The 19,207-nt window shown below is 45.7% G+C and overlaps 1 protein-coding gene across 1 annotated transcript in view; it reads left to right on the plus strand.

The window, feature by feature from the left end:
* The first annotated feature begins 3,613 nt into the window (after window positions 1-3,613).
* Window positions 3,614-19,207, plus strand: part of LOC121270448 (zinc finger protein 420-like) — a 34,918-nt gene continuing 19,324 nt past the window's right edge. Inside the window, exons 1-4 of the mRNA XM_041175783.1 lie at window positions 3,614-3,681; window positions 4,499-4,621; window positions 7,332-7,434; window positions 8,966-10,108. Coding sequence (XP_041031717.1) covers window positions 9,075-10,108 — 1,034 coding nt within the window. The 5' untranslated portion in view covers window positions 3,614-3,681; window positions 4,499-4,621; window positions 7,332-7,434; window positions 8,966-9,074. The remainder of the gene's footprint in view (window positions 3,682-4,498; window positions 4,622-7,331; window positions 7,435-8,965; window positions 10,109-19,207) is intronic.

A 19,207-nucleotide genomic window follows, 5' to 3' on the forward strand; every position in this document is an offset into this window, starting at 1 on the left:
TGACTGTCAGATCCTGATGTGATGTTTGGTTTCCGAACTGCAAATCCTCCCCTTCTAATATCCTGTGAAACTGATATAAAACAGATAAAAGGGAGTGAGAGAGAACCCACAAAAACACAAAAGCAGGTTGTGAAATTGAGCTGAATGAATCTGGTCGTTTGTGGGGCCGGCACTAGGAAAAAGTGACCACGAAAACTGCCGGGTTGTCGTAAAAACCCAAATTGTTCACTAATGTCCTTAAGGGAAGGGAACCGACCACCCGGTTTGGGCCTACACAAGACCCTAGCCTTTATGGGAGGATAGAACAAGGGAGAGAAAAAGAGAGAAGGACGGTTGGTGGGAGAGGCAAGGGGTGAAGGAGAGAAATTTTATACATCTGCAACACAACAAGAACTTTGACAGAACAGCCAAACCTCTCAACCTCCATCACCCAGAAGGACCAAGGTAGCAGGTGTATATGAAAACCATCATCTCCAAGTTTCTCGCCAAGTCACACACCATCCTGACTTGTCTGACATCCAGTACTGGATGATCAGAAATTTCTTCCACTTAAGTATTGGGAAGACTGAAGCCGTTGTCTTCAGTCCCCTCTACAAACTCCACTGCCTGGTCACCAACTCCATCCTTCTCCCTGGCAACAATCTGAGGCTGAACCAGACTGTTCACATCCATGGCAAAATATTTCACATCAAAATGAGCTTTCAAACACATATCCACATCATCACCATTGTCATATTTTTCCACCTCAGTAACATTGTCCAACTCCACCCTAGTCTCAGCTCATCTGCTGCTGAAACCCTCAACCATTGCTTTGTTTTCTCTAGACTTAACGCTCCTAACGCATTCTTGGCCAGCCTCACACAGTCAACCTCCCTGTGATCTTGAGATCGTCCAAAATTCTGCTGTCCATGTACTTACTACTCCAAGTCTTGTTCACCCATCACCCCTGTGCTCACTGAACTACAAAAGCTCCTGGTTTATAACACACCTGTGAAACGCCTTGAAAAGGTCAAATACATGAAAACCACTTTACAAATCCAAACTGCTGTTGTTGATTTGGACATTTATCACTGTTCCTCAATCATCACTGTGTGATTAACCTGTAAGTCCTTACCTAACATCATTGTGGGAGCAGCTTCACCACATGGACTGCAGCGGTTCAAGAAGGTCAAACATCATCTTCTCCACAGGCAACTGGGGATGGGTAATATCTGCTGCTGGTCTTGTTAGTGAAGGACAGGGGAGTGGGTTCGATGACTTGATGAAAAAGGACCTACTTGAGGTCAGGAATTAACTTCTACAACCAATTCCTACCCTGAAACAAACTGGCTCTTAACTGATCCAACTATGTTTCTAGACTCGCTTCTCTGAGCAACGCTTGCAATAAAATCATAGCAAAATACTGCAGGTGCTGGAAATCCGAAATAAAAAGAGGGAATGCTGGAAATAGCAGGTCAGGTAGTATCTGCAGGGAGAGAAAGAGAGTTAACATTTCAGGGCGTGCAGGATGAATTATGGGGAATAAAAATGGTGCAGAATTTGATGGTCAAAAAAATCACAGAAGTGGAAGAGAAATGAGCGATAGTGCAGGAAAAACATTTCCTGACTATTAAAGATAATTGTGGGAAGATAAAGCTGGAAAGCCAGCAGCACCTGGTTGGGGGTTGGGCAGCAATGGAAACCTCATTTAGACACAGTCAGCAGAAGTAACAGTAAAATACTAAACATAGCTCAAATGCACCCATTATTAAAGACAGAAGAACTTAAACAAAAGGTGATCAGGGAGGGCAGAGCAATGGATTTAGATCCACAGTAAAGGAGCTGAACAGCCTCAGAGCCATGGAACCTCTCACAGCATACAACTTAAGCACAAATAGGTAGACAACTGGTTAAGAATAGTCATCTCTGAAACAATTTCACTGTTTTCAATTTTAAAATCTGCCGGAGCCTGCAGCTGGAAAGATATCAGAAGCACTGGAGTCAGAGAAAAATCTCCCAGTTGAGGAAATACCCGGGGAGCGGGGTGATGTCACTGCGCGATTGTCGGTGTGTGATGACATCACAGACACGAACAGAACATCTTAAATACAGTCAAGACAGAGAGTCATAGGTTCAATTCATTTTAATCTGGAAAATGCACAGTGAAGGCCCACATTAATTGCAAGTTGCCCCTATCCCTGTTCAGCAATCATATGAACTGAACTGGATCTGACCTAGTGTCACCGTGCTGAAATCCTGTATTTCTCTGACACATTATTCTTAATGTCATAATTGATGGATTATATGTGAAACAGCCCACTGTTTCATTGGAAAGGGAAGAGACAACTTTGTAGATGCTCCATATGTTATAGACTGGCTTGTTAGATCTGCTCATCCATCTCATCTGATATTCAGCTAATGGAAAATGCCTGAAATACTGCAACATACAGACATTTGGGGACAATGATGAGTTTGTGGCTCAGATTAGCTTAGGTCACCATATTATAAGATGGTATTCTGAATTCTCTGACAGGTTATACTCATCAAGAAAGGGTGAACAGACTGGATACGATTTCTTTGGAAAAGGGAATGAGAGGTGACTTGATCGAGGAATTTAAGATTTCAAAAGTTTTTTACAGGGTAGACAACTGGAAGATTTTCCGCTTGTGCAAGAATGAAAATAAATATAACTTGCTTAGTAATAAATCTAATGTACAGTTCAGGAGAAACCTCCTTAACCAGAGATAAAAACATAAAATGCTTGAAATATCTGGCAGCATCTGGGGATTGAGAAACAGAGTTAATGTTTCAGGTCTGTGCAATGATGTAGTGCAGTTCTGATAAAAGGTCATAGACGTGAAATGTAAACTAAGTCTCCCTCTTCACGGACACCACCAGATCTCCTGAATATTTTCAGCTATTTTGTTGTTAATTCAGATTTCCAGAATGTGCAGTATTTTCCTTTTCATTAACCGAAGCATATTAAGAATGTGGAACTTATTACCAGATGGTTTTTAGATCACCATCTGAGCTGGAAACTGAGCTGGAAAAGCTAACCACAAAAAAAGATCGTTCATCTGCTTAATGTGGAAATGGATTCATTCAGTTATCCTATTTACTGACACAACAGCTCAGTCACACTGGCGGAAGACCATTCAGATGCTTCACCTGTGTATTTTCACACTTGTTAACACTCAAGCTTTAAAGGTTTGAAGGATTTGATCCACAACCAGCGCATTCTTATTGGCGAGGAGCAGTTTAACTGTTCTGTTTAAGGGAAAAAAAATCACGTTCACCCCTCCTGCTGAGACTCCAGTGAGTTCACATCTGACAGTAGGGATTAGTTCTACAGTTAATCGCATCCAGGACAGAAATATAGCAGAAGATCTATGCATTTTGCTTACTCAATTGGTTTAATAATTTCATACCCTGGCACTGTGACTCCAATCGAAATCGGATCACAAAGCATAATTTTCGATTGAACAATACCACCTTTCAATGGCGGGGTTTACCCAGCATTCTCCGCGGGAAAGACTGTGTCCTATCCAGACGACAGGGGCTTGGTACGCAGGCGTACTGCTGGGCTGTAACCAGGGCATGCGCATTGCGGTCTCTGACTGGGACATGCGCAGTATGGGTTGTGCCTGGAGTTCGGCGGAGCAGGGAGCAAAATCGGGTGCTGTTGAGCCATGGAGACGCTGGGTGGGTGGAGAGGATTGGAGCCAGTGGATTGGGCGGGGAGGCTTAATAAGCACTCGGTGGAGGTCGGGGTGCCTAGGAGCCGACCGATCCTGCGTTTACGTGGGGCGAGAGCTCGTGAGCTACTCTCGGTCACAGGCCCGAGTGACCGGCTGCTAGCCTTATAGGGGGGCGATGTGCAGGAGAGCGCATGCCTGATCGCCATCTTGATTGGGGGCAAGGGGCAGCAGGGCGCATGCGCGGTCGTCCTGTCCCTGTCAGCAGGAGGAGAGAATATTGTGAATTTCTAGAGATAAAAACAAGAAACTGCGGATCAAAAACAGAATTACCTGGAAAATCTCAGCAGGTCTGGCAGCATCGGCGGAGAAGAAAAGAGTTGACGTTTCGAGCCAAATAATATTTCAACTCTTTCTTGGACTCGAACTCAAGTTCTGTCGAAGGGTCATGAGGACTCGAAACGTCAACTCTTTTCTTCTCCGCCGATGCTGCCAGACCTGCTGAGTTTTTCCAGGTAATTCTGCTTTTGTTTTGGATTTCCAGCATCCACAGTATTTTTGTTTTTAAGAAACTGCGGATACTGGAAATCCAAACAAAAACAGAAATACCTGGAAAAACTCAGAAGGTCTGCTGAATTTTTCCGGGTATTTCTGTTTTTATTGTGAATTTCTATCCTGGACAGCCAGGGATTGATTTTGGAAACTCCTTTTACAGGGGGTTAGAAGGGGAGGATTTACACACTGCAAATTCAAACCAAGAGAAATGTTTGTCTCTTTCCAATTCCTATCCTGGACTGACAGTGATGCCTTTGGTAAATATACAGGTTACTGGAAGTGGAGGATTGACAGATGGGAAACTCAAACTGAACACCACATCAAGTGCTGACAGAGTCGTTCAATTCATCAGGACCTGAATGTCATTGGCCTTTGAATCTACAAGGAAAAAGGTTTGTCTGCTCTGTCTGTGAGAGTAGATTTCAGGTATCAGTGTGACTGGAAAAGCACCGAGATACACAAACCCAGGTTAGACTACACTTGGAGAACTGTGTTCAGTAATGGGCAACAAAACTTAGGAAGGACAGAATGGCCTTGGAGGGACTGTAGCACAGATTTACCTGAGAAATATCTGAACTCCAAGGATCAGATTAGAAGGCAAAATTCCACAAAAGTCACAGAGTCATTATGGCACAGAGGAGGCCATTGAGTTCATGCCAGCTCTCTACAGCAATCCAGTCAGTTATTACCCTACTCTATCTCATATCCTTGAAAGTTTATTTCCCTTAAATGCCTATGAAATTTCCTTTTGAAATCACTCATCGTGTCCGTTTCCACCCCCTTCATCGGCTGCAAGTTTTGGGTCATTACCACTCACTGTACAAAAACACTCTTCATCACATCTTCCATACCTTTTATCCAAAACTTTAAACCTGTGTCCCACTAGTCCTTGTATGATCAGCTAATGGAACAGCCTTTCTTTATCCACCTTATCTAAACCTGTCACAATCTTGTACACCTCTATCAATCTCCCCTCAACCTCCTTCACTGGAACCTTTCTGGTAAATCTTCTCTGCACCTTCTCAAGGACCTTCACATTCTTCCTAAAGTGAGGTGACTAGAACTGGATGCAATTTTTGAACTGTGGCCTAACCAGAGCTTTGTAAAGACTCAGCATAACTTCCTGTTTTTGTTCTCAATACCACTATTTATGTAGCTCAAGATCCAATCTGCTGTGCGAACTTCTCTCTTAATACATTCTGTCACCTTCAGAGATCAAAGCACATGAAGCCCCAGGTCCCTCTGTCCATACACACTCTTTAAAGCTGTGCCATGAATTATATCTTCCCCCTCCCTATTCCTCCTGCTAAAATACATTACCTCACTGTGAGGGTTGTAATTCCTGGAATTTAGAAGATTAAGATGTGATTTGATTAAAGTTTTTGGGATACTAATTGGAACTGACAGGGTAGATATAAAGGAACTATTTTCACTGGTTGGGGAATCTATGTTGACTGGGTGGAGACTAAACATAGAATCGGGTTCCAGCACCTTTTTAGGTAGAGAGTACCAGATCCTGACAACTCTCTGTTGGTGCAGAAGCTGCTGAACTCGATATTGAGTCTGAAAGGTTGTAAAGTGCCAAATTGAAGAATGAGCTGCTGTTCCTCAAGCTCCCATTGCGCTTCATTGGAACAGCTCAGGAGGCCAAGGACAGAGAGGTCAAAGTGGGAGCAGGGAGGAGAATTACAATGACTGTAAGCTCTGAGTCTAGTGTTCACTTAACATGGCCAAATTCTCAATAAAATCCTTGCAGTATTACATCCAATTTCCTTTTGAAATGATTAATCGTCTCCACTTCCACCACCCTCGTGGGCTGCGAGTTCCAGGTTATCATCACTCGTTGTGTAAAAAAGTTCTTCTTCATATCCCCACCCCCTCCCCCACATCTCATGTCCAAAATCTCTATCCTTGTGCCATCAGCTAAAGGGAACAGATTTCCTTTGTCTATTTTATCTAAAACTCTCATAACCTTGTACATCATTATCAAATCACCTCTCAATCTCCCCTGCTCCAAGGAGAACAACCCCAGATTTTCCAACCTAATGTTGTAGCTAAATTCACTCATCCCTGGAACCATTCTGGTAAATCTCCTCTGCACCTTGTCAAGGTCCCTCACATCTTTCCTAAAGACTGGTGACCAGAACTGGATGCAATATTCTCGTTGTGACCTAACCAAAACTCTATAATTTCCCTGTTTCTGTACTCAATGCCTCTATTTATGAAGCCCAAGACCCCCATTTGCTTCACTGATACCCCCTCAATCTGTCCTGCCATAAGAAATAGGCCCCACAAATGGTTTAGTCATCACCCATACTCAGAAAGCCTATATAATGATACAAGATTTAAAAGAGTTCCTGAACTATGTGCCCTGAATACCATACCCATCCCCAAGGTTATGTCATCATCTACAAGGATCTCAATGTTCAGATGATAAGGGAATTATCCGGGGATTTCAGAAGTCAGAACGCAGGGAGAGAGATGGGTGGACTATGACAACTCAGTAGCCAGGTGTTAAGGCAGTTTTGGAAAACATGGAAATAGTCCCTGTGATAGTGACACCAGTAAAAAGGGTGGAGGGAAGAGAGGGATCAGTGACTGGGCTGGAATAGGGGCCACGGCTGGCATGGCCGCTGGGAAGCACTTAGACATGGAGAATATGTGGGAACAGGACAAGACTGTGAGGCAGCAATGGACGGGAATCTTCAGTAAAAGAAATAAAAGGCAGAGAGATGAAATCCTGGAACAACAAGAAGGAGTGAAATCCAGAAAAGAGATGGTGGACGGACTGATCGAGAGAAAGGGAACGGTCAGTGAGATCATTCAGCAGAATAAGATTGAGGTGAAAGGTCAGAACATGTCTAAAGCTGTTCTCTGTGTGATGTAAAGAGGGTTTTTATTGGATCAGGTACAACAAGGCCAGGAAGACCTTGAGAAACAATAGAGAGTCCAACAATAGAGAGCCCAAAGGGTCTGGAAGGGGATTGTTAATAATCCCAGGGAATCACAGGCTGCACAAACTTCGAATGTGAGCCCAGACCCATTGTAAAACAGTGAACAAATAAATCCCTGATTTTACTGAGACTCTTTTCCATGTCCCAGCTCCTGTAAATACTGATGGGAAAGGGAACAGAATCTCAGGAGGCTCCACACCGCTGGCTGCTCATGAGGAAGTGATCTCCGATCAGATTAATGTGCTTCTGCTGTGAGTATTTAATATAATGTCTGAACCTCTCATTGTGCTTCCTGTCCAATATCCCCCTCATCCATGGATCTTCTGTTTTACCAACCGGGAAAAGAAATGCCTGTTCACTGATTGGTCTCGATGACGGTATGATTATCCAGAATGCCTTATGGTTCAGAAAGTCCCCTATCAATGAGAATAGGAACCCAGAGTGCCAGCGTGGGGACCGGGCTGCGCTCACTGTGGCTGGTGGAGATGGATTGAGGTGGAACAGGTGACTCAGGAGGCCGGGGGAGATTGTGGATGCACGGGAGGATTTGGAGCTGGGGGTGGGCCAGAATTCAATCATCCCAGATAATCCTGGAAGGCTGAAGGGCTGGAGACGACCATGGCTGTCAGGGAGCACAGGGATGATAGTGAAAAGGACTTGGTGCGAGTAAGGACATGGGCAGCTGAGTTTTGGGTGACCTCCAGTTTCTATGGAGTTGAATCTGGGAGGCCGATAAGAAGCACAGTCGAATAGTCCAGTTTAGAGGGAACAAAGGAATGGATGAGTTTCAGTAGCAGATGAACTGAGGCAGGAACACAGCTGGGTGATGTTACTGAGGTGGAAATGGGTGGTTTTAGTGATTTGTAGTCAGAAGCTCAGCTTGGGCTGAAATGTGACAAGATTGTGAACAGTCTGGTTCAGCTTCAGAGAGCTGCAAGGGGGATGGAGTTGTTGGTTAGGGGTTGGAGTTTGTAGCAGGGACTAAAGATGATTATTTTGGATTTCCCAATATTTCAATGGGGGAAACTTCTGCTAATCCAGTACTGGATGTCAGATAAGTCAGGATGGTGTGTGACTTGGTGAGGAACTTGGAGGTGATGGTGTTCACATTCATCTGCTGCCTGGTCCTTCAAGGTGGTGGTGGTTGAGGATCTGGGATGTTCCATCAAAGTTTTGGTTGAGTTGAAGATGTATTAAACACTCCTGCAGCCCCTGCATTTCCCACCTCTCTCTCTCTCTCTCTCCTCTCATGGAGGCCAGAGTCCTGTGTAGCCCAGTCTGGTTGACAGGTTCCCTTCCCTGAAGGACATTGGTGGACCGGTTGGGTTTTTATGACAATCCATCAGTTTTCACAGTCATTTTTCCTAGTGTCAGCCCCACAAATTCAGCTCAATTTCACAACCTACCTTTGTGTTTTTGTGGACTCTCTCTCACTCACCTCTTTAGCTGAGCTTTATTTACAGAGCTGCTGGATTAGCTGCAGGCTTTGAGCAAGGCTACAATACACTCTCCAGAGTAGGAAAACTCCGCCCCTTATAAGCTTCCCCATGCTCAGTGCTGATTGGCTGTTCTGACCACGTGACCCTCATTCAGTCAGGCTGGCCTTACAGCAACAATCACCACATTGGATTTTTACCACAAACCAGCAGTTTTCATGGTCACTTTCTCCTAGTGCCAGCCCCACAAATTACCAGATTCATTCAGCTCAGTTTCACAACCTGCCTTTGTGTTTTTGTGGGTTTGCTCTCATTCCCTCTTGTCTGTTTTAAATCAATTTCACAGGGTATTAGAAGGGGAGGATTTGCAGTCGGGAAACTCAAACCAAACATCACATCAGAATCTGATGGAATCGCCCAATTTCTCGTAACCAGAATATCATCGAAATTTGAACATGGAAGGAAAAAGCACCGTTCACAGTGGGGAGAAACCACACACGTGTTCTGTGTGTGGACGAGGCTTCAGCCAGTCATCAGGCCTGTCGAGACACAAGTCCAGTCACACCGGGGAGAAACCATGGAAATGTGGGGACTGTGGGAAGGGATTCAGATCCCCATCTGAACTGGAAAAGCATCAGCGCAGTCACACTGGGGAGAGACCATTCACCTGCTCCACGTGTGGGAAGGGATTCACTATTTCAGCCCACTTGCTGAGACACCAACGGGTTCACAGTGAAGAGAGACCTTTCAAATGTCCAGACTGCGGGAAATGCTATAAAAGCTCCCAGGAACTGATGTACCATCAACGTGTTCACACTGACGAGAGACCATTTAAGTGCTCTCTTTGTGGTACTGGATTCAGGCGATCATCTCAACTCACAGTACACCAGCGAATTCACACTGGGGAGAGGCCATACACCTGTTCCAATTGTGGGAAGGGATTCACTCAGTCCTCCGACCTGCTGACGCACCAGCGAATTCACACTGGGGAGAGACCGTTCATCTGCTCCGAGTGTGGGAAGGGATTCACTCAGTTATCACAGTTGTTGACACACCAGAGAGTTCACACTGGGGAGAAGCCGTTCAACTGTTCTGAGTGTGGGAAGGGATTCACGACCTCATCCACCCTGCTGACACACCAGCGAGTTCACACTAATAAGAGGCCTTTTAAATGCTTGGACTGTGGAAAGTGCTTTAAAAGTTCCTGGGAACTGATGTACCATCAACGTGTTCACACTGACGAGAAACCGTTCAGGTGCTCTCACTGCGGAACTAGGTTCAGGCGATCATCTCAACTCACTGACCACCGGCGAATTCACACAGGGGAGAGACCGTTTACCTGCACTGAGTGTGGGAAGGGATTTACTCAGTCATCCAACCTGCTGACACACCAGCGAGTTCACACTGGGGAGAGGCCGTTCACTTGCCCCAAGTGTGGGAGGGGATTCACTACGTCATCCAGCCTGCTGAGACACCAGCGAGTTCACAAGTAACTGCAGTGATGGGCTTTTGCTGTTAATCACATCCAGGACTGAACTACATTCACTGGGGTCTGTTTCTGCTGATGTTAATAAACTACAGATCACTTACAGGGGCTAATATTCTGGCTAAAAGTCAAATAAATCAGCTTTGTGTTAAAGACAGTGTGTTGACTCCTGTTAATATCTCTAAAATAAGTTAGTTCCTTTTGAAGGGCTCTCCCTCTCCCTTGCCTCCTCCATCTTCACCTCCCAATAACAAGTGTGAGGAGCTCATGGAGCATCTTTGTCTCTGAGGTTGAGACAATCTGATCAGCTGCCTCTGCTGCTTCCCTTCCACTAGCCCACAGGGCTGAACTGCCTCTAAAGTTCGCTGTTGCTCGAGCCCTGAACTCTCATCTTTCTGTAGATTCCCTCCCATCTCCCCTGACTCCCTCTCAGAGCTCATCTTGTCTATGAAACCCACCTCCTGCCCTGTCGACCCTACTCCCACAAAACCACTGATCATTCAACATCCCCATGTTCACTATGTTAACAGTTTCTCTCTCAGGTACTGTCCCTCTCTCCTTCAAATCTCCCATCCTCACCCCCTTCTCAAAAAACAAATCCTTGACCCCACTGTCCTTCCAAACTATTGCCCCCATCTCCAGCCTCTCTTTCCTCTCCAAAGTCCATGAACGTGTTGTCACCTCCCAAATCCCTGCCCATCTTTCCCAGAATTCCATGGGCAGGATATTGTGCTCATCAGGCCGGCGCACCCGACCCCAACATAAAATGACGGCCAATGTCATCGGGCAATATTGCGGTCAGTGGGTACATGTGGGAGTTGGCAGCGCGCCTGCTGACAATTAACAGGCCTATTGAGCCCATGAAAGTAATAATTCAATGAAATTTTGCGCTGCCCGTCCAACCTCATGGTCGGTGGGCAGGTGAACAGGCCAAGCAGCCTTTGGAGTTTTTTTAGGAAATCACATCCACGGGTGGGGTGAGGTTTCCAACAGCAAATAAAAATTAAATAAAAATGTTTACATTTAATTAATAACATGTCCCTCCTCCTGACAGAGTCACATGAGGGGATATGTTCTTAACATTTGCGTAAGTTTTTAATTTTAAAAACCTTCCTCAAATCCAGATCACGGGCGGCTTCCTGACTGCTCCCGGGCCCGCCCGACCACCGGAAAATCCTGGCTCATGTTTGAATCCCTCTAATCAGGTTTCCATCCCTGCCTCGGGACTGAACCAGCTCTTATCAAAGTCACAATGACATCCTATGTGACTGTGACAAAGATAAACTCTCCCCTCTCGACCTGTCTGCAGCCTTTGACAATGTTAACCACGTCATTCTGCACCTTCACCTCTCCCCTGTCGTCCTGCTGGGTGGGGTCGCTCTTTCCTGGTTCTATTCTTCTCTATCTAATCATAGCCAGAGAATCACTTGTAATGTCTTTCCTTCCCAATCCCACAGTTACCTTTGGTGTCCCCAAAGGATCCAGCCTTGGTCTCCTCTTATTTCTCATCAATCTGCTCCACACAATGACATCATCTGAAAACTCTGTCACTTATCACAATTACACTGATAACTCCCAGCTCTACCTTACCACCACCTCTCTCAACTTCTCCACTCTTGGTCAATTATCAGACTGTTTGTCTGACATCCAGTGATGGATGTGCAAAAATTTCCCCCAATTAAGTATTGGGAAGACTGAAGTTGTTTTCATTGTCTAAATGACTGGTAGAAGGAGATTCAGTAGTAACTTTCAAAAGTGATTTGGACTTTTATTTAATAAAGAATGATTTGGTGGGCAATTGGAAAAGAGCAGGGGAGTGGGTAACATTTTCAGGGACAGTACAGGCACAATGGGCTGAATGGTCACCATCTGTGCTCTATGATTCTATCAAATGATGTTTACTATGAATCATTGTATTATAAATCATAGAATCTCTTAATAGTACAGCAGACAAGGAGGCCATTTGGCCTATCGAATCTGTGCTGGTAACTTTCAACGAGCGATCCAATTAGTCCCACTTCCCCGTTCTTTACCCCATCCCTGCATCATTTCTCCTTCAAGTATTTCTCCAATTCCCTTTTGGAGGTCAGTCTTGAACCTGTGTCCATCGCCCCGTCAGACAGCGCATTCCAAATCATAACCACTTGTTACTGAAAAGATTTCCTCCTGATGCCTCTGGTTCCCTTGCCAATTACCTTAAATCAATATCCTCTGGTTATCAAACCATTGGTCATAGGAAATATCTTCTCTTTATTCACTCTATCTAAACCCTCCATGATGTCTCCTCTTCGCCTTCTCTGTTCCAAGGAGAACAGCCCCAGGTTCTCTCATTGATCCGTGAACCTGTGATCCACCAACACTGGAATCATTGGAGTCAATCTCCTCTGTGTCTACTCCAAAGCTTTCATGTCCTCCATACAATGTGGTGCTCAGAATTGGACACAATTCTCCAGCCGGGGCAGAACTAATGTTTTTTATAGTGAGACATCCTGACCTTTGTACTCTCTGTCTCTACTTATAAAACCCAGCAATCCGTCTGCTTCATTGACTGTTTGTTAACCTGTCCTCACACCTTCAGAGATTTGTGCACAAGCAAACTCAAATCTGTCCTTTTCTGCATCCTCTTCAAAATTATACCATTCGGCCTGTGTCGTTTCTCCTCAGAATGTTGGGATCGGATGAAGTCAGCTGTATGAGACTCCTGTACCCAGACCTTTTGGTTCAAGCATCGTCATCACCAGGACTGGTTCAATGAAAATGATGCTCAAAACATGACCTCCTGTAACAAAAATGAACAACCTTCATTGCCCTGCAGAACAACCCGAGGTCACAAGGCAGAGTTCCAACAGCTCAAAGCTGACGGCCAAAGACAATAAAGTACAAGTGGTGGGAGGAGCAAGCCCTAGATACCCAACAATACACTGACTATTGTGACAAGCAAAGCTTTTTGAAGCCACCAGGGCCATGTATAAACCCCTTCACTTACAGGATGGTGTTTCTCTCGGGGATGACAATGTCATCCATCAACACAGGAAAGAACATTTTCAACAACTCTTCAACTGTGAATCCACAGTGGCAGCTGATACTGTCCAGGTGACTTTGGACAAAGTGGATAGTCAGCAGGTTAGTGGGAATAGGGTCGAGGGACCAGGAGGTGAATAAGATGAGCTCTGACAGGGCATAACAGGAGATAGGAGAGAAGCTGGAGAAAGATACGAGTTCAGGGCTCTGACAAGGGGGAACTTGAGAGACAGTTTGGCCTTGTGGGCTCATGGAAGGGAGGGAAGCAGCAGATCAAATTGTCTCAATCTTTGTGACAAAGAAGCTCCATGAGTTCTTCGCAATTGTTGGATGTGAGGATGGAGACAGGAGATGGAGAGCACTTTTTTTATTCGCTCACAGGATGTGGGCATCGCTGGCTGGGTCACCATCTATTGCCCATCCCTAACTGCCCTTGAGAAAGTGGTGGTGAGCTGCCTTCTTGAACCGCTGCAGTCCATGTGGTGTAGGTACACCTACAGTGCTGTCAGGGAGGGAGTTCCAGGAGTTTGACCCAGTGACAGTGAAGGAACGGGATATATATTTCCAAGTCAGGTTGGTGACTAGTTTGGAGGGGAACTTGCAGGTGGTGGTGCTCCCATCTATCTGCTCCCTTGTCCTTCGGTAGAGGTTGCTGGAAGGAGCTGTTGAAGGAGCCTTGGTGGTTTGTTGCAGTGCATCTTGTAGATGGTACACATTGATGCCATTGTGTGTCGGTGATGGAAGGAGTGAATGTTTACAGTGGTGGATTGGGTGCCAATCAAGGAATTAACCTGTGTTAGAAATATTAAAATGACTCATCACCCGATGTGTGTATAAAGCTGATTTATTTGACTTTTATCCAGATATTAACATCTGTAACTCGGCTGGAACTTAATAACATCAACAGAAAAAGACCCCAATGAACATGGCTCCGTCCTGGATGTGATTAACTGCAAAATCCAACTCCTGCACCAGCTGTGAACTCGCTGGTGTCTCTGCAGGTGGGATTTAGACTCCCAGACTCCCAGATGTTTACAGCACAGAAGGAGGCCATTCAGCCCGTCATGCCTGCACTAATCAACAAAGATCTGACTACACTAATCCCATTTTCTGACTCAACCACATTTTCAGGCAATGAGTTCCAGACTCCCACCACTCTGGGTAAAAAAAATTCACCTCAACTCCCCTCGTAGCCTTCTATCTCTTACCTAAATCTCTGCCCCCTGGTTATTGACCCGTCTACTAATGCCTTCCTATCCACCCTATCTCTGCCCCTCATAATTTTATACACCTCCATCAGGTCTCCTATCAATGTTCACTGCTCCAAGGAAAACAACACCAGCCTATCCAATCTTTCCTCATAGCCCAGACTCTCCAGCCCAGGCAGCATCCTGATAAATCTCTTCTGCACCCTCTCCAATGCAATCACATCCTTCCTGTAATGTGGTGACCAGAACTGCACGCAGTACTCCAGCTGTGGCCTAACCAGCATTTTATACAGTACCCGCATCACCTCCCTTGGCTAATAAAGGCAAGTATCCCATAGGCCTTCTTAACCACCTTGCCTACCTGCCCTGTTACCTCGAGGGATCTGTGGATATGCACACCAAGGTCCCTCTGATCCTCAGTACTTCCCATGGTCCTGCCATTCATAGTGTAATCCCTTGCCTTGTTAGCCCTCCCCAAGTGCATTACCTCACACTTTTCTAGGTTGAATTCCATTTGCCACTGTTCTGCCCACCTGACCAGTCCATTGATACCCTCCTGCAGTTACGGCAATCCTCCTCACTATTTATCTCCCAGCCACTTTTCGTGTCATCCGCGAACTTCTTGATCATACCCCCTACATTTAAGTCCAAATCAATTATGTACACCACAAACAGCAAGGGCCCCAGCACCGAGCTCTGCGGAGCCCATTGTAAATAGACTTCCAGTCATAGAAACATCCCTCTACCATCACCCTCTGCTTCCTGCCTCTCAACCAGTTTTGGATCCAATGTGCCACTTTGCCTTGGGTCCCATGGGCTCTTACTTTCTTGACCAGTCTGCCATGAGGGACCTGATCAAATGTCTTGCTAAGTCCATGTCGACCACATCAAAGGCATTACCCTCAACAACATTCCTGGTTATCTCCTCAAAAAATTCAATCAAATTTGTCAAACGTGACCTTCCCAAAACAAACTTTAATAAATCGGTATTTCTGCACAGGATAGAGCTCTATGAGATTAGATCAACAGCATTGATTTTCTCCCTCAGGAAAGGCAACTTCTGGAAAGGCAATTTCTAAACAGGCAACAACACGAAACATTCCCAGGAAACGGCAAGGTCACTTGGTTCAGGCTGACATGTTAACATTCCTAAGTTGGTAGGATGGCATCTTGTGTACCCCCTTATCCATGCAAGTGTTTAGAAAAGGCCAGGAAATGACGCTCAGCATGTCGGAAACTAAAAAACTGAACTGGAGCACGGCGACGAACAGGGGAGGAGGTAACCACCCTGACATTTTGGGTACCTGTCCTGTTTCCATTGGACAGAGGGGTCTGAATAGATGATCGACACTGGGTAAGCCGTCAGGAAAAGGGTATATCAGCAAGTGCTCAGGGACAGGGGGCAGGGCTGGTGATGTGGCAGTGGTCATCAGGCAGCCGCCTTCTCCAGAATGGGTGAGAAGTGGGATGGCTTTGAGGGCTGGAATTCCCTCACTAAACCTGTCTCCTTCTTACCTTTTCAACCCAGCTTTTGATCCTCTGTGAAGGGTCTCGGGACATTTTAATCTGTTCAAGGGTAAATCCAAGGCATTGTTGTCACTGCCTTACATTGGGTGACTCCAGAATATCACATAAACACTTGGAAACTTTCAGACTGTAAACTTCACTTTCAGTCAGGAATAGATCACAGTTTTACACACATCCCTGAATGGACAGCACGTTTTCTGAAATATCACCATCTAATAATCTTTTTTTTAAATTCATGCCTGGGATGTGGGCTTCACTGGCTGGGCCAGCATTTATTGCCCATCCCTAGTTGCCCTTCAGAAGGTGGTGGTGAGCTGCCTTCTTAAACCACTGCGGTCTATGTGGTGTCAGTACACCCACAGTGCTGTTCAGGAGAGAATTCCAGGATTTTGACCCAGTAACAGTGAAGGAACAGCCGATATATTTCCAAGTCAGGACGGTGAGTGGCTTGGAGGGGAACTTCCAGGCAGCGGTGTTCCCATCTATCTGCTGGCCTTGTCCTTCTAGATGGCAATTTTCCACATAGCCAGGGTAGATACTAATGTTGTAGCTGTACTGGAACAGCTTGGCTAGGGGCGCGGCAAGTTCTGGAGCACAAGTCTTCAGTATTATTGCTGGAATATTGACAGGGCCCAAAGCCTTTGCAGTATCCAGTGCCTTCAGCCATTTCTTGATGTCACGTGGAGTGAATCAAATTGGCTGGAGACGGGCATCTGTGGTGCTGGGGACCTCCGGAGGAGGCCGAAATGGATCATCCACTCGGTACTTCTGGCTGATGATTGCAGCAAATGCTTCAGCCTTATTTTTTGCACTGATGTGTTGCGCTCCTCCATCACTGAGGATGGGGATATTTGTGGAGCCTCCTCCTCCAGTGAGTTGTTTAATTGTCCACCACCATTCATGGCTGGATATGGCAGGACTTCAGAGATTATATCTGATCCGTTGGTTGTGGTTTCGCTTAGCTCTGTCTATCACTTGCTGCTTATGCTGTTTGGCATGTAAATAGTCTTATGTTATAGCTTCACCAGGTTGATACCTCATTTTAAAGTATGCGTGGTGCTGCTCCTGGCATGCCCTCCTGCACTCTTCATTGAACCAGGGTTGATCCCCTGGCTTGATGGTAATGGTAGAGTGGAGGAAATGCCAGGCCATGAGGTTACAGAGTGTGCTCAAGTACCATCCTGTTGATGGCCCACAGCACCTCATGGATGCCCAGTCTTGAGTTGCTAGGTCTGTTCGAAATCTATCCCATTTAGCTCAGCGATCGTGCTACACAACATGATAGAGGGTATCCTCAATATGAAGGCGAGACTTTGTCTCCACAACAACTGTGCGGTGGTCACTCTGATCGATACTGTCATGGACAGATGCATCTGTGGCAGGCAGGTTGATGAGGTCAAGTATATCAAGGATCAGTAAACCATTTTCAGCTATTATGGGTCATGTGTCTTTTCTGAATATTTAACTGATGTATCATATCTAAACTGTTGCCTCTTAGTAAAATGCTGAAAAGTCACCTATGACTTCAACTCCCCTTTTGGGTAATCTGTAAGTTTCAGACTAAAATCTTAGTTTCCAGCATTCATCGTTAATCTTACTGGCTCTAAACACAGTTGTAAAGGAGCTTTCTTTCCTGTGTCTAGGATCTCTGAACCATGGAAGAGAGCAGCTGGGAAACATTTCTTACACACCACAGGATTAACCCACATGTTCAGTCCAGGATGTGATTAACAGCAACAGAAACAGCAGAATCCAAATCCTGCAGTCACTCATGAACTCGCTGGTGCCTCAGCAGATCATTGCTGCTTTTAAAGCTCTCTTCAGGGTCAGAACATTTAAAGGGTTTCATATCAGAGTGAATACGCTGGTGTTTCAGCAGGTTGTATGACTGAGTGAATCCCTTCCCACAGGCAGAGCAGGTGAATGGTCTCTCCCCAGTATGAATTCGCTGGTGTAGTGAGTTCAGATGATCGCCTGAACCCAGTCCCGTGGTGAGAGCAGCTGAACGGTCTCTCGCCTATGTGAACACGTTGATGGCATGTCATGTCCCCAGACCTTTTAAAGCATTTCCCACAGTCTGGGCATTTAAAAGGTCTTTCATCAGTGTGAACTCGCTGGTATTTCTGCAGGTTAGATGCAGCAGTGAATCCCTTCCCACACATGGAGCAGGTGAATGACTTCTCCCCACTGTGAATGTGTTGGTGTCTCAGCAGATTCCTTTTGCTTTTAAATTTCTTCTCACAGTCAGAATATTCAAAAGGTCTCTGATCAGTGTGAACATCCTGGTGTGTCAACAGGCTGGATGACTGAGTGAATCCCTTCCCACAAGTGGAGCAGGTAAATGGTCTCTCCTCAGTGTGAGTGCGGCGATGAATTTCCAGCTCAGAAGGGTAACTGAAACCCTTCCCACAGTCCCCACATTTCCACAGTTTCTCCATGGTGTGGGTGTCTTTGTGTCTCTCCAGATTGGATGATCAGTTAAAGCCTCATCCACTTACAGAATACGTGTGTGGTTTCTCTCCAATGTGAATGTGGTAATGTTTTACAGATTGTTTAACTGGTTAAGACTCTTTCCACAGTCTATTCACTGGAACACGCTCACTCGACTGTGTTTGTCTCAATGATTTTCCAGTCACACTAATGCTTGAAATCTTTTCCCACAGATAGAACAGACAAACATTTCTCCTTCTACATTCAAAGGTGGATAATATTCAGGTCCTGATAAAACAAGTGACTGTCAGATCTTGATGCGATGTTTGGTTTAAGCTTTTATTTGCAAATCCTCTCTGTAAAAAGAGTTTACAAAAGTACCACTGTCAGTAAAGAACAGAAATTCAGAGCAGACAATTCTAGTTTCTACGCAACATTTTTTCCTCTCTTCTTTCCCCAACACACCTGTCCCAAACACTCTCCCTCCTGGTCTCTGGGATGCTGAAATTCCACCAAATCTCTGTTCCCCTGTAAGATGTCCATAAATACACTCAGCTCACTGAAGCAGCTCCGCCTTCATAAGATCATAAGAAATAGGAGCAGCAGAGGCCTGCTCAATAAGATCATGGCTGATCTGATTCTGGTCTTCACTCCACTTTTCTCCCTGCAGCCATAACCTATGGTTGCCGTTTGGATCAAAAATCACTGCAGCTAACTCAGCCTTGAATATGTGCATTGGGGAAGTGAATTCCATCTTACAAGGCTGCACAGACTGGTGCGTCCCTGAAGCCCCGCCCACTGCCTCTTCCCTCACCAAGATGGCTGCCCATGCGCCTCGCTCCCGGAACAAGACCCTCCTGCCCCTCCCAAGATGGTGGCCTGGGTACCCGGGCCTGTCACCGGGAAGGAAGCCCCG

The sequence above is a fragment of the Carcharodon carcharias genome, chromosome 27, assembly GCF_017639515.1.
Source record: "Carcharodon carcharias isolate sCarCar2 chromosome 27, sCarCar2.pri, whole genome shotgun sequence".
NCBI classification, from domain to species: domain Eukaryota; kingdom Metazoa; phylum Chordata; class Chondrichthyes; order Lamniformes; family Lamnidae; genus Carcharodon; species Carcharodon carcharias.